We start from the raw sequence: 14,956 nt of genomic DNA, 5'->3' as shown, positions 1-14,956 counted from the left end.
AGGAATTTTTGGCCATACTTGCATGCTTGTATATTTCCTAACAAATTTCCTGGGGCATTTGGGCACCTCTTTGCTGTCACAAAGCAAAACCAAATTAAATGTCAGAAAAGATGTCAGTTATCCACAGACCCTGGGAGGCATATTTGAGATCATGTTCAAGTGGCTGCAGTTCTTCACAGCTCTTTTAACTTGTTATCACTTGTCAGTGTTACTCGTCCATTAGCATAAAATAGAATTGGGTGGGTACACACTGCCAAACTTACTGTTATTTCTCTTTCTGCAACTTAAACGTTTCATCTGTCCCATTTGCTCATTGTTTACTGAAGGAGGTGACTTGTGTCAACTGAGGAAATCACAGGTTGAACATATGTTTATAGTGGAGAGTTTAATGTACCTTTTCAGAATGTTCTTTTTCAGTACCTGTTATGGCAGAAGATAAATTTCCTGGATTTAAAAAGGAATAATGGCTGCTCTGCAAGACTGCATGCAGCCAGTGTATACTTGTCCTGGTTCAGGGCAAATTTGGGAGAGAACCCCCAAAGGAGTTCCTCTAGAAAAGCAGATGCAATTGGCCCTTCCCCCCCACCAGTTTGGGAAAAAATACCTCCTTGGACAAAAGTGGAAAAAAACCTGTTTATTGAACAACAAAACCTGAACAATATTAAACAATAAAACCTCTTGCTGCTCCAAAAGAGATGACAAACTCAGAAAAGTCCCCTCCCTGAACTGCAGCTCAGCTCACTCAGTTTTTTATCAGTCCCTCTGGTGCTAGAAATGCCGTGGCCCAGGCCTGGCCCACTGGGCCACAGGTGTGAGTGCCGGTGCTCTTCTGGGTGTTAGGTCCAGAGCAGGTCTAAACAGGTCCAAAGAAAAGGGGAAAAAAGCCCACAGTCCAGGAAACTTCTTTGCCTCAGCTAGCTAAAATGAACTAAAAACAAAGGAGAGCTCTGTCCCGCTGTCTGTCCATCCACAGACGACACAGTCCAGGGGCAGGAATGTGGAGGAGTGAGAGCAGTGTCTGAAAACAAACTTTGCGCTTCTTCTCTCCCCACTTCACTCTCTGGAACAAGTCTTAAAGGTGCAAAACTTATTATTCAGCATAAACAGAACAAGATGATTTGGGATAAAAGCATCATAGAGTCAAGCCAGGACACTACTCAATGTGCATGCTTAGATTTTTGACAAAGCCAAAACTTTGTACTTGAGACAGAATGTTAAGAGAGAAAAAAATGTAGTTCATGGCAGCTGAGAGGAAAGGAAATAAAGTAGAACACCCTTCCTCTCCCTCTTTTTTGTTCAGAGATATTACTTATCTTAATATTCTTTTAATATCTTTTTTTAGGCTTCTCCTGAAAGATCAACACGAACCCAGCAGAAGGAGTTTCAGACATATGTTTTGGATGGAGTGATGGACCACCTACTTGCAGCTGATGTTTTGTTGGGTAATATAGCAAAGTTTAATAGTCAGTCTATTGATTTGAACACCAGGTTTTGATTCTGTGATTTTTTCTTTTTTTTGTGTTCTGTTTTGTTGCAACTTGATCATCACATAATTTTTTTCCCCTGCCCTTTCCTTTCCTTTCCCTTGATGTGCAAATAGTGTTGATGTGCTTGCATGTTCCCTCCCTACCTTGATTGTGCCAAAGCTGTAAAATAGGTTGTTCACAAAAACAACGTGGCTTGGGGGGCCCAGTCACATTTCATGGTGGCTTGATGGACTTCCCAGGAGTTCTTGGGCTGCTCTGCCTCCATCCCAGGTGTCATGAGGGACTGTATGCATTTCTGTTCAAACTTCCTTGTAAGGCTCCCCATTTCTTGCCCCAGCGGTAATTAATAAATTTAATAATAAGACCCACAGTCTTCTTGTGGGTGTAGTGCATTAATAAAATAAATCCTTATCATGTTTTAAAAATCCAGAATATTTTTTTTAAAGATTAAATGAAAGTCCAGAGGCCTGGTTGCTTACATCAAAGGGAAAGTCTTATTGTAGGGAAGCCATGAGGTTTTAGCTTTCATTGACCGAATCTCTTTCTCTTTTATGGAAGTCTAGAAAGCATAAACTAATGTGAATGTCTTTATGCAGATGAGATTATTTGATATGTGTAGAAAACTTTGGGGTTTTTTATTACCTAGGTGAAGATGCATCTCTGCCTATAACGAGTGGAGGAAGCTACCAAGTGCTGGTGAACAATGTGTTTTATTTTACACAGCGTGTGGTAGATAAGCTTTGGCAGGGCATGTTCAACAAAGAATCCAAGCTTCTTGTGGACTTCATAATCCAGCTCATTGCACAGGTAACAGGGCTGTTTGTTGTATTACCCTGCCTGAAAAACCATTTTTGCAGATTATTTGGAAATGTATGGAGTGATGTCACTAAACAATCTGCTAGTGATATATGTTTGGGTCAGCACAGAAATACGCTTTTCTTTCTCAGGCTCACTCTCTCTTTATGGAGCTTTCTTAGCACATCTTTCTGTGAAGAGCAATTGAGTAAGAACTGCTCTCAGATTACATTATTTTTTAGAAATGCCCCCAAAATAAACAATGAAATATACCTCACATGTATTTTGAGAAGCTCCCTAAATTTACCTTGACATTTTTGGGAACCTTCCTTATGCACTTTTATTCGAAATTGTTAGAAGGCTTACTGTTAGAAATCAGCAGCATCTTTATAGATGTTAAAATTCAAAGTGTTTAATCATTAATGTCATTTTAGTCCTTGAAATTAATGGAATTGACGCTTACAGTAAAATGCTGATTCGGGAAAGTGAGCTTGGGTCAGTTCAAGGGAAGATTGTGTGCCAGTAAAATGAGTTGCTGCTACTTCTGATCATGTTTTTTTTTACTTCCCATCAGTCAAAAAGAAGATCTCAGGGACTCTCGCTGGATGCCATTTATCACTGCCTGAACAGAACCATCCTGTATCAGTTCTCAAGAGCGCACAAAACTGTTCCCCAGCAAGTGGCTCTCCTTGATTCCCTAAGAGTCCTTACTGTGAACAGGAACTTAATTTTGGGACCTGGAAATCATGATCAGGAGTTCATCAGCTGCCTTGCTCACTGCCTGATTAATCTGCATGTGGGAAGGTAAATATCTCAGGCAGAAGTGCATTCCACAGCCAGGGTAGGGAAGTACTAAAATCACCCTTTTTTACTCACCTTGCAAATAAGTCAGCAAATTTTGGAAGGCTGTTTATAATTTTCCATCCAATGAGTTGCAAGCAAGCTTAAGAAATTCATTTTGAGACAAAATTAGGTTTGAAGATCCTGGAAATAGAGAACATTTTTACCTCCTTTCACAGAGGTATTTTAAATACTGACAAATGTGTTTATCCAACTATTTTGTTGTTAACCTTTTACAAACCGAAATGTTTTAAAGATAGAAGGAAATACTGGTGCTGGGTGATTAATAGTCAGAGGGTCCTGTCACTGGATTTACTGTCTGTTGAATCATTTCATACAAGTTCAATATCTTCGTATTTCTTCTGTATAGCATTGAGTAAGGCCAGTCATGCATTAAATCAGGTGTCTGTGACAAATGCTGTGGACACTTATTTTCCTGCATTGCTGCAAATGCCAACCTGGCATTTTTCATTTGTTCTTTCCAAGAAGATCCACAGCTTCATCCAAAGATACTTAGTAACAGTCATCAAACCCTCCCCCCCAGGGTTCTCCATTTCTGGCCTCATCTGTTTTGTGTTCCTTCAAATATCGCCATCTTCTGCTAGTGACACCAGTATCCATGGCACATCATCTCTTCATAAACCTTCAGTTCAGCTTGTGACCACAAATTGTCAGAACTCAAATGGACAGAAGTGAAGATGCTTTGCTGTAGTAGTGTGTATTAATCTTTGTGAATCTGATATAAAATCAAATGCTTTATCTTTGCTTGGGTTTTTCTGTCTTTTTATTCTGATGGTTGTTAATCCTTTTGTGTGTTTGTAGCAATGTTGATGGGTTTGGATTGGAAGCAGAAGCCAGGATGACAACTTGGCACATTATGATCCCCTCTGATATAGAACCAGATGGAGTCTACAATCAAGATGTCAGTGAAGGTAATCTGAGAATGACAAAGCCACAGATGTCTTGTAATGCCACTTCTATATTGTCATCACTAATCTTTTACCCCAGTGACCCGAGGCAGGGTCTTGTGGTGTGTGTGTGTTACTGAGTTGCTCTCTGGAGGGGCATCAGGGCCATGTGTGTATAAAATTACATAAAAATCGATGAAAAGATTCTTGGAAATATCAAGACAGACACACTGAGGATAAATTAACGTTTTGTTAAAATAGTAAGAGCTCTTCATTGTTTTCTGGACATGCTCCAGAATTAGAAATACAGTTTTATATGCACTGTTTTAAATGCAACAGAAGTGGCTCATTTTAAGATAAGAAATATATGGCATAAACTATACAGTTACTATTTTGTGGCATGCATACAATCTTTCACTCAAAGGAAATTTCTGAACTTGCTATGGAAGAAAGTATTCAGTGATTCTTAAAAGTATATATTTAATATTGACACAGGTACTTTTACGTATAAGGTGCCTAATGTACTTAGGCACGTTATATGTAAAAATGCTGAAGCATAATGTATGTATAGAATTATATATATATATTTATAGACACAACTCCTATAAGGTTTTTTCAAGCTCATTTTGTTAATAGATGGGTGTGGGAGATGAGTCACAACTAATCAGAGCCAGTGTTTCAAATTCACAGAGAAAAAACTGCCAAAATTAATTGTTAGACTTTCTGAAAGCATTCATAATGGCAAAAAAAAGATGCCCTGGCCAAAGGCATTTCACACATCATGCAACGGGGGGAGAAACTACAGTGTAATCACAGAAATTATTCATTTCACTACTGTAAAAATATCAATGCTACAAGCACTGTAGAGAGCTGGCTGTTTGTGGTCTTGTACTTATGCAGGTCGCCAGCTTCTTTTAAAAGCCATAAACAGAGTGTGGACAGAGCTGATCCACAGTAAAAAACAGGTTTTGGAAGAAGTTTTCAAAGTGACACTACCTGTCAATGATCGTGGCCAAGTGGATATAACTGTTGCCAGACCTTTCATTGAGGAAGCAAGTTTAAAGTGTTGGCAAAATCATTTGGGTAAGTCTCGACTGAGGATTAGTCTGTCCTGAAGGGTGGATTTCCTCAGCATGAATTGTATGCACTGGATGTTTTAATATAGGCTTAACTTTTTTGTAGCTGTAAATACTCTATAAACTGGCACTGTGTAACATAGAATCCTTCAGAAACTGGACCATAAACAGGATATTCTTACATTCTAGTGCACAGGCCCTCTGTGAGTCAGCAAATAGCATATTGTGGATTACAGTGGTAGAGGCATTGAGCTCCTCCCCATGACCCCTTGGATTTTGGTGACCTCTATTGTCATTCCCAGGATTAGATGTGCCAAGCAGGGAGGGGGATCCTCTTGAGCATGTCTGCGTGCAGCCTGCAAACTCTTGGTCTGGGGATGAGATGGGAAGTCGGTGGCTGAGCAGTCCTTCTCTAGCAGCAGTGATGCTATGACTAATTCTTGGCTAGGAAATATGTTCAGCATAGGAAGCAGTTCTGCAGGAAAAGGACCTGGGTATCCTGGTGGACAACAAGTTACAAACAGATTAGCTCTGCATCCATGTAATAAAGATCAATTGATGCTTGACTGAATTATCAAGAGTTTAGACAGCAGAAATTACAATTCCATAGATGTGACTCATTTGATGATTTTCCAGTTCTAAACTAATTGAGGTTAACCTGGATGTACAGAAAACATATTTGGAAACCTGGAATACTTGTTTTTGCAGTATCTGTGTTTCTGTGTGTTCCTGGCTGGTGTTTGCTCAGGTTTCCAATATCTCCCCGGTGGCCAGTATATTTGCAGAAAGTATTTGAGTACAGCTACACCTTTTTTGAAGCAACAGAAAAGGTCATTCTATCTAAAAAAAACAAGTATAATGGAGGGAGGCGAGAAAAAACCTTCTGAAAAGTGCTCCAAACACTTTATTTTTCAGCTCATGAGAAAAAATGCATCAGTAGAGGAGAGGCTTTGGTTCCAACCACGCAGTCCAAACTTTCAAGAGTCAGCAGTGGATTTGGCCTCTCTAAACTGACTGGTTCCAGGAGAAACCGCAAGGAGAGTGGGCTGAGTAAACACAACCTCTCTACACAGGTATTTTCTGTCAAGAAATGACGTGCGGTCTAAAATCCAGCAATATATGTTCAGGATTTGTGGTAAATCCAAGGTGGGGCATCTTGCACAGTGTGAAGTATTATCTTGTGCTTGTTTTTCTTTCCCTTTTTTGGCTATCCAGACTGGGCATCTTGCTTCTCTGTGTCTAATTTAGTAGGTCCATCTGCATATCTGTAACATTAAGCTAAGAGTCAACCCTTCATTGCCGGCGAGACTGCTCAGCTGCTTCTGGTTCGTGGCTGTGGTAGTCTGGGTCTTAAGTTCAGTTTGCAGTACTGCACTGAAATGGAAGCTGTGATGCAGATGTTGGGCTTTTTTTTTCCATTCTGCCCTTAAATGGAAAGAGGGGTTTGAAAATTTTGTGGAAAAATACGTTGCTAGTTCTCTTTCTGAGCTGAAAATTAGTCAGTGGAATTAAGAAATGAATGAATTCTTAGTGCTCTCAGTCCTTTTCCTGGTGAGCAGGTATATAATGAAGGGGAAAGGGAAGAACTTAACAAACAGAGCTGACAGGAACTGTTCCTGGTTGTATCAGGAGAGGAAGCAATAAGTGAAAACAGAGATACCATGGGGCAAAGTGAGGAGGGGTGGGTGTCTTGAGGATTTCCAGCAAACTAGGCACGATCCACAAAATACTACTTAAAAGGAAGAAGGGAAAAGTAGTCTTTCTCAGTGCCAATCTTCTGCTGTTTGGGAATGTTCTGGATGTTTATTTTAAGGAACTATTCTTTGTGAGCAAGTTTAGCAACGTGGTGTATTCCTAGGCTTTTCATTCAAACAAACTCTTGTTTATAAGAACAAACTCTTGTTTTTATAACAAACTGTCATTTATTCTGTTTGTCACCTTGTTTTTGTTTTAGGAAATTTCCCAGTGGATGTTTACTCACATTGCAGTGGTTCGGGACCTGGTTGATATGCAGTATAAAGAATACCAGGAGGTATGGATGGCTTGCAGTGCTAATTGCCTGACACTTGATACTTTGACCTGTTAAGTTATACCAATGCCATTTCTCAGTGTGAGGCTTGTGAAATATTGGGCTCTCATAGGCAAAATGCTTGGATGTTTATTTACAGTTGTTATTTTTAAGGGGATTTTAGGTACAATCAAATAAACAAATGGTGAAACTCATTTTGATCTGATTGTAGATGAAAACTCTTGTAGCAATATCACATGTTAAGTGTGATTTTTTAAAAGAAGCTTAAATTCCTTACAAGTGTAAAAAAAACCAAAGCAGGGAACAAAAAGAGGGTGATTGGAAATACACTGTATTTCTAAAGCTTTGTAGAAGAACTAGGAGGAAATGTGGAGAAGCATTGTGTCTAAATGCTACTTTCATAGTAACACAAAGAAAATTTTATGGTATCATGCAGTAATAGAAAGTGGCTGGTCTGTGCCTTCCAGAATGAAATTGTTCCACCCTGTGCTGTCTGCCAAACATTCCCAAAGGCATTTCATTCAAACTGGTTGCTGAGCTACGTGCTATAAATCTTAAGAAATAACTTCTGAGAGAAACAGGTCATTCAAAACAATTTGTTTAAAAAAAAAAAACAACCACCAAACTTTGCTTCATTGAACTTCTCTCTCTTGTGCAAATAAGGACAGGAAGTCCTCCTGTCTGGTTTCATTCTTAAAATAATTTTTCAGAATTCTGTGCATTTACAAATGTCTTTGTGTTCAGCGTCAGCAGAATGCGTTGAAATACGTGACCGAGGAGTGGTCTCAAATCGAGTACGAGTTACTGCGAGAGCGAGGGCTCTGGGGGCCTCCCATCGGCTCCCACCTGGACAAATGGATGCTGGAGATGACTGAGGGTCCCTGCAGAATGAGGAAAAAGATGGTGCGGAATGACATGTTTTATACTCAGTATCCCTACATGCCTGAGGCTGAGCAGGAAACAAACTTGCTGGTAAGTATTCAGGAGTTTGGGATGGGTGATTACATACCTTGTTGCAAAAGGCTTTTTTTTTGCCTTTTTTTTTTTTTTTAATAGGTTTTTCTTAAGAAAGATATTTTACTCTCTTGGTATGACCTGATATTCTTCTATCTGTCCTAAATGGTTGGTAAAGTCCAGTTGTTCCTCATAATATATTTAGGGAAGTCACTAAATATATGTCACTTGGCTCAAAACCAACCAAATTTGGATGTATTGCAATATAATGTGAGGTGTGCCGAGTGATCCCGCCAACAAACAGCACTGGCATCTTCACAAGCCTCCAGAGACTGAAAGTTCCATTACTGTGTGAGGTTCAGTCTGTGTTCTTGTCCTTAATCTAGATAGATTATCTAGATCTAGATAGCTCTATCTAGATCTAGATAGATTTTATCCTTAATCTAGATTTTCCCCCAGTAATCTGGGAAAAAAAAGAAGAAAAAAAAAAAAAAAGAAAAAAAAAAAAGAAAAAAGGGCTACAGGCCTTGGTTGGGTGCACTTGTAAAATGTTTGTAAATTGTACTTTCCTCAATCCGTGAAGATGAAGGTGGGCTGTGGAGCAGAAAAGTTTGTGGCCTTTGAAAGCTTTGCAGTTAGTTCCTGTTAATTTTGGAACACTGCTTTTAAGAAAAGAAGCAGTCTTTATTATGTCTTTTTAAGCATGTAGGATTTTTTTCCCCTCAAATTATGTCTAAGTGTCAAAGTACTTTTAAAAAGCAGAGAAAACATTGAAGTCAGTCAATTTTAAACTATTAGATATTTTTGCCAGCTTGTGGTGTGACACACAGTAGCTGTAGTGACAGTCTAATTCACATGAAGTAGAGAACATGCCATCATACATTCTTCTCAAAAGTGTTCTTTCTCTGATGTAATTGATACTTATGTAATTGATGCCCTGTTTCCAGTCTGACTTCTCAAACAGACTTCCTGAGACATCTGATGATACCATTCCTCAAAAGGTAAAGAAACAAGTACACTGACCAAAAGAATGTAAAATAAATACAACTTCTGCATGTTAGGCAGTCTTAACAAGGCTTCTACGTTTGGCTTTCAACTTGCTCTTTCAGTAAACAATTCCAGACCTAAGGGTTTTTTTCAGTAATCACATTAGAAGATGTTACTGTGCTGCCCTCGACCTTCACCTAATAAAACTTTCTGTAGACTTTCCCTTCTTTGCTGCACACTAACAGGCTGTGTTGGGCTGTACTACCACTGTTCTCACTGTGTGGAGTGTTGTGGCTTTGGGACCTGAAACTATTGGTCGGTGGAACACATTTAGTAATGGGCAACACATTGCTTGGAAGCACTTACTGGGAAAGTGTTTCCTTCTGAGAGAGGATCTGGGGAGTGTTTTTTCTTCTTTTTGTCCATAATGGGCTTTAAAAGGCCGACTTTTGTTAAAGCCCCTATTAATTTTGTCTTAGCTGACTCTTCTCTGTTTTGCTATTAATAAAATACACACATTTGCTTAAAAAATATGAATACTTTCTTGAAAAGAACAGACTTGTTTGGAAGTGGCTTCTCTGCAAGCATTTCAGTATTATGCCTTTCTCTGTTAATTAGAGTTGCGGTCTTGCCCATCACTAAGTACAGTGTGTAATGTGCATTCACTCATTTTGAATTACCTTCTACAATTATCTAATTCATATGAATGCAAGTAATTTTATTATACAGAATATCTAATATAAAAATTGTTACTGTTTTCCTTCATTCCTTCACCTTAGCAGTGCTATAAAGGATTTTTCTTTGTAGGTTATACATAAGTTGTTTCCACAAATGTTTTAAGCATTGTTTAAGGGGCAGTTTTGTGCTGATAGGGAGTGAAGACTTGGTTAAACATAAGTGAGCAAATTAAATTACAGTGTCTTAGATTTTTGATCTTTGGGAGCAGCCACTTTGACCTGAATAATAAATTTCTGTGTTGCTGATCTTAGTATCTTTATCATCCTGAGCATCAACTTGTAATACAGCTAGTTTGATTTCTATTCTGAATGTTGCTTCCTTAATTAAGTGAGGAATGTAAGCAGTTACCCTGTGATGGGGGTTGGGACAGACAAAGAGGAAGGAAACATCACACACAGAAAAAAAAAACCCAAACCAAAACAACAAACACTCAGCAAAGAAAAAAAAAAAACCACAAAAAAGACCAAAAACACCACACAAAGCTACAAACAATGCTCAAATATTTACTTCAGGTACATGCGTATTCTCATGCTGGTCTCCTCCCCATAAACCATCAGAAACTTTACTAAAAAAAGAAGCAGCTAAATTAATGAAGAATTTTTGAGACTTAAAGCCAATCCCTGGGTGCTTTTAGTTCATACCAGCTTCCACATCGTTGTATCTTCTTGAGGCAATTTTTTATTCAAGTTACTGCCTAACAGAGAAGCCAGCTGGCTAACAAATAAACTGCATATGTTGGTAGGGAGTAAAAAGATGATAAAATGGCCTTCTGAACAATCAGTGTTAAGCACAAGAATCCCAGCCTTTTATGATAGTTCATAACATACTGGCTACACCTACTCCCCATGTTCTAGTTTTATCTGCAAGCTTTTCTGCAACCCCATGTTTGCTTGAGTGGCTCCATAGCTCCTTGCAAATTAGCCAACAGATCAGATCTCCTGAAGAGTCTCTGTTTCTGTCTGTGTTGGTATATGAGCACGCACAAAACACTCAATGGGCATGCACTGTGCTGCACACCCTGTTCCTGAAAGACCTTCACTGAGGGACTGAGTGAGGGCTTGGCTGACCAAGCAATTTCTTCCATTATTCCCAAGAAACCTGCTCGCTACCGGAGAGCCATCAGTTATGACAGCAAGGAGTACTACATGCGCCTGGCTTCCGGAAACCCCGCGGTCTTCCAGGACGCCATAGAAGAGAACACAGTTGGTGAAACAGCTCAGCAGGAGCCAGAGCATGGGGAGGACACTATTGCAAGAGTCAAAGGTTAGATGGTTTGGTTTATCATCCTCTCATATATTTGCATTAAGACAAGCATAAGTCCTGCAGGACTCTTGTTTTTCTCTCTTAGCATTGGGTCAGAAAGATTATAGGTTTTGTGAAGTTAATTGTTTATGTCTCTTTATGACTTTTATCTGTCTCTGTTCTTTTCCAGGCCTGGTGAAGCCTCCCCTGAAACGATCTCGTTCTGCTCCTGATGGAGGAGACGATGAGAACCAGGACCAGTCACAGGATCAGATTGTTGAGGGGAGTTCAATTGATGAAGAGGAGAAGACTGACAATACAACTTTGCTTCGACTTCTTGAAGAAGGAGAGAAGGTACTGTTTCAAAAACACTAAGAACTTAATGTATTGGAATTTCTTCATTATATGTCCCAAACATGAATAAATGTCCTATATATCTTCCTTGGTCTGTATATTTCATCAGCTTCCTCCTTAAAACATGTACTTTGTGTGCCTGACCCTAAAAGTGCTGTACTGGAAACATTTTCCTTTTTTTTTACCTTCTGTCTGCAGGGGAAAAATTCACCTGTCCTGAAATGAGGGCTGTGAGCTATCCCGTGCTTGATTTAGTGTCCTGTCAACTTAATGATCAGGATAGAAAATAAATATTGAAAATATGAGCACTGAATTTGGCACACTGTTCCTAATTAATTGTTGCCTTCATTAGAATGGGAAACCTTGATAAGTAGTATTTTATCCCCAAGATCAGTGGTGATTGACCATGCTGTGTATTTGGTATTTCAGGCTTTGTCCATCTGAAGTATACCATTAAATAGCATTGTGATCATGGTTGAGTAGGCTGCAGATTCTAAAATATGTTCAGGCAGCATAGTGCAAGTGGATAAACTGGTAAATAGATACATTTATATCATACCAATGAGGCTTTGTCCAACCTCCTCCCCAATTACTAGTTACTGGCATTAGGTCTGATTAAAGGAGAGACTGACAGGATTTTTGCTGTATGTGCAAGTGAATCAGCAGTGTCTGGGACTTGTTCTAACAGAGCAGTGGTCTGAGCCTGTGCTCCTTAACCTGCTTTCCCTAAGCATCTGCTTTTCCTCATAGATCCAGCACATGTACCGCTGTGCTCGGGTTCAGGGCCTTGACACCAGCGAGGGGCTGCTTCTTTTTGGGAAAGAACACTTCTACGTCATCGATGGGTTTACCATGACAGCCACCAGGGAGATACGGGACATCGAGACACTGCCTCCAAAGTGAGTACATTGGTAGAGAGTTTCCATGATCCTTATAGGATGAGCTAGAACTATTCAATGAGGTTTTTGAGGAGTCAATTCCAAGATAATGTAAGAAGCAGGAAGACCTCAGGTACTGAGCAATTTGTAGCATGGTATATTGTGAAAATATGTTATTGGCTGCTTCTGTAACTGGACTCTCAAATTAAATTAATTGGATCATTCTTTTCCAAGAAGAAAATTTCTCTTCTTTTTAATCACTTCTCTCATGCCTTTTTATGTTCCTTTACAGGATGCATGAGCCAATCATACCCAGGGGAGCAAGGCAAGGTCCAAGTCAACTCAAAAGAACTTGCAGCATTTTCGCATATGAAGATATCAAGGAGGTGCATAAAAGGAGATACCTTTTGCAGGTAACTTTGGCACCATATTTGGAAAGGGGGAGGCATATTTGGAGTGTTTTGATGTAATTTTTAGAAATGAAAAACAATACATCACTGAAAAATATTTGGAAAGAGAAGTTATTGACTGTGTTGAAATTGAAGCATTTAGGTTGGGCATCCTTGTTGGAACTTACCCAGATTTAGTTTATTGGACATGTTAGTCGATGTCATTGGTCCAAAAATAAAGCATCTGTTGCACTAAGCAAAGTCTGCTTCACTGTAATTTAGTGTCGCATGTAGTATGACTAAACTGGTCTGTGCTGGTCCTAAGAGGTGACGAGAAAATAAGTTATTGTTGACAGGGGTTTGTCCTCTTTGTTTTCAGCCAATTGCAGTTGAAGTTTTCTCAGGAGATGGACGAAACTATCTTCTAGCTTTCCAGAAAGGGGTTAGAAACAAAGTTTATCAAAGGTAATGTAAAATAAATTAGAGTATTTAACATGAATATTTGCCAGTACCTATGTGGAGGCATTTTTGGTGCCTGCTAGCACCTTACTGCTGCAGGAAAGAGCCACTAGAAGGCACTACATGCCTTCAGTGAGAAGAGGCTCCTGTGATTTTGCTGGAGATGTTGTGGAGCTGCTCAAAAGGAAGTCTGTAACTGTACTAAATACATGCTGCTTTTCAGGAGATGACATCCTAAGGGCAGAAATACTAATCATAATCTTTCAACTGCTGCTGCAGGTTTTTGGCTGTGGTGCCATCTCTGACCGACAGCTCTGAGTCAGTGTCTGGGCAGAGACCAAACACCAGCGTAGAGCAAGGGTAGGTGGTTCTGTCCCTCACAACCTCTGTGGCTCATCAGTTTCCAGTAAATGATGCTTGCATTGATATAATGGTTATCTGGGGAATATCAGAATTAATGTTATCAGTATACTGATACGTTCTGAAAGGAATTTGAGTGCTGAAGCCATCAGATTTATCCAAGTTGTTAAAAATATTTTACTCATCAGCCACTACTTGCACTGAATTGCATAATTAACATGCATAATTTTTACAGTGTGTGTTTAGAATTCTAAAAAAATGGTACTGCAAAAGCAAAAATTAAAAGATACATGTTCTAATGGTTGCAATTTATAACTTTTAATCTTGAAATTTTGGGTTGTCTTGTGAAGATGTAACCCAGTTCTTACTGCAAAGTCAAGAAATTCACTTTCTTCCTCCCGCTAGGTCTGGCTTGCTTAGCACTTTAGTGGGAGAAAAATCTGTTACTCAAAGATGGGAAGTAAGTATGAAAATGCTGGGGTATTTTTTTTTGTATTAAATTCCACATTTTGTAGTGATACATAAATAATCAATACACATAAGTTGCATCCTCTTATTCTAAGAGGTGGAACATACTGTTGTAGAAAGTGTATCTCAGCATTTAATTTTTAGTATTTCATGGTATCATTATCAAATAGGAAATGGTTCTACTGTTGAATTGCTGGGGGAGGGCTGTAGTAAAAGTAGAGTGAGCATTGCAATATTGAAGTAAGTTTTTATGTTTGGGGAGGGCTGCGCATTGACAGTCTGGCAGGTTGACATTTGATTGTTGTAAAGTAAAAACTTTACTGTGCTGTTATCTGTCTTCCTTAAGAGAGGAGAAATCAGTAACTTCCAGTACCTGATGCACTTGAACACTCTGGCTGGCAGATCCTATAACGACCTCATGCAGTACCCTGTCTTCCCCTGGATCCTCGCAGACTATGACTCAGAGGTAAATAAAACATCTTGTCAGCTTTTATAGTAATCTTGTATAAGTTGAAGGTTTCTATTTTGTTTCTCCCACTTCTCAACAGGGAGGGTATTAGTGAATCTTGGCTGTGCTGGTTTTACAGGTGTTGTTGGTCTGCACACAGGTGAGGGCTGGGATCCAGAGAGAGACATTTGCCCCTCTACCTTGCAGCAGTTCCTGTAAATGTCTGCATTAGCTTTAAACTGTGTATCCTGAAGTATGCTAAGTCCACAGAGAAAGCATCCTTGTCCAGAAGACTGTGGTAGGGGCTACCATGAAATCTGGCCCCACGGTGAAAGAATATGCTTTTGAAAAAGGTGAAACATCCTATTAATCCTTTTGTGGACAGCCATTGCCACCAACCAGACCATTACATAAAATATTGTTAGGGGACTTGCTGAGTACTTGTGAAAGAATTTAGGGGAACTGGGGACAGGATAAGAGGAGCAGGGCAAAAGTTGTGCAGAGCCCAGATGTGATTTCAGATAAAACACGCTGGCTGTCTTGG

At 39.4% G+C, this 14,956-nt stretch overlaps 1 protein-coding gene across 9 annotated transcripts in view; it reads left to right on the top strand.

The window, feature by feature from the left end:
* WDFY3 (WD repeat and FYVE domain containing 3) overlaps nucleotides 1-14,956 on the top strand; it is a 155,346-nt gene that overhangs the window by 122,908 nt on the left and 17,482 nt on the right. For 7 of the 9 annotated variants that reach the window (XM_038135829.1, XM_038135836.1, XM_038135834.1 and 4 more), the window contains 17 exons: nucleotides 1,343-1,442; nucleotides 2,134-2,294; nucleotides 2,857-3,086; nucleotides 3,945-4,054; nucleotides 4,931-5,113; nucleotides 6,022-6,179; nucleotides 7,061-7,138; nucleotides 7,880-8,107; nucleotides 9,037-9,090; nucleotides 10,909-11,077; nucleotides 11,247-11,410; nucleotides 12,161-12,309; nucleotides 12,581-12,701; nucleotides 13,057-13,142; nucleotides 13,416-13,496; nucleotides 13,902-13,956; nucleotides 14,311-14,430. In XM_038135829.1, coding sequence (XP_037991757.1) covers nucleotides 1,343-1,442; nucleotides 2,134-2,294; nucleotides 2,857-3,086; nucleotides 3,945-4,054; nucleotides 4,931-5,113; nucleotides 6,022-6,179; nucleotides 7,061-7,138; nucleotides 7,880-8,107; nucleotides 9,037-9,090; nucleotides 10,909-11,077; nucleotides 11,247-11,410; nucleotides 12,161-12,309; nucleotides 12,581-12,701; nucleotides 13,057-13,142; nucleotides 13,416-13,496; nucleotides 13,902-13,956; nucleotides 14,311-14,430 — 2,247 coding nt within the window. The remainder of the gene's footprint in view (nucleotides 1-1,342; nucleotides 1,443-2,133; nucleotides 2,295-2,856; nucleotides 3,087-3,944; nucleotides 4,055-4,930; nucleotides 5,114-6,021; nucleotides 6,180-7,060; nucleotides 7,139-7,879; nucleotides 8,108-9,036; nucleotides 9,091-10,908; nucleotides 11,078-11,246; nucleotides 11,411-12,160; nucleotides 12,310-12,580; nucleotides 12,702-13,056; nucleotides 13,143-13,415; nucleotides 13,497-13,901; nucleotides 13,957-14,310; nucleotides 14,431-14,956) is intronic. The other 2 variants (XM_038135832.1, XM_038135835.1) reach the window with 1 other exon arrangement.

The sequence above is a fragment of the Motacilla alba genome, chromosome 4 (genome assembly GCF_015832195.1).
Source record: "Motacilla alba alba isolate MOTALB_02 chromosome 4, Motacilla_alba_V1.0_pri, whole genome shotgun sequence".
NCBI classification, from domain to species: Eukaryota; Metazoa; Chordata; class Aves; order Passeriformes; family Motacillidae; genus Motacilla; species Motacilla alba.
The sequence above is the reverse complement of the archived record's forward strand: the minus strand, read 5'-3'. Positions and strand labels throughout refer to the sequence as shown.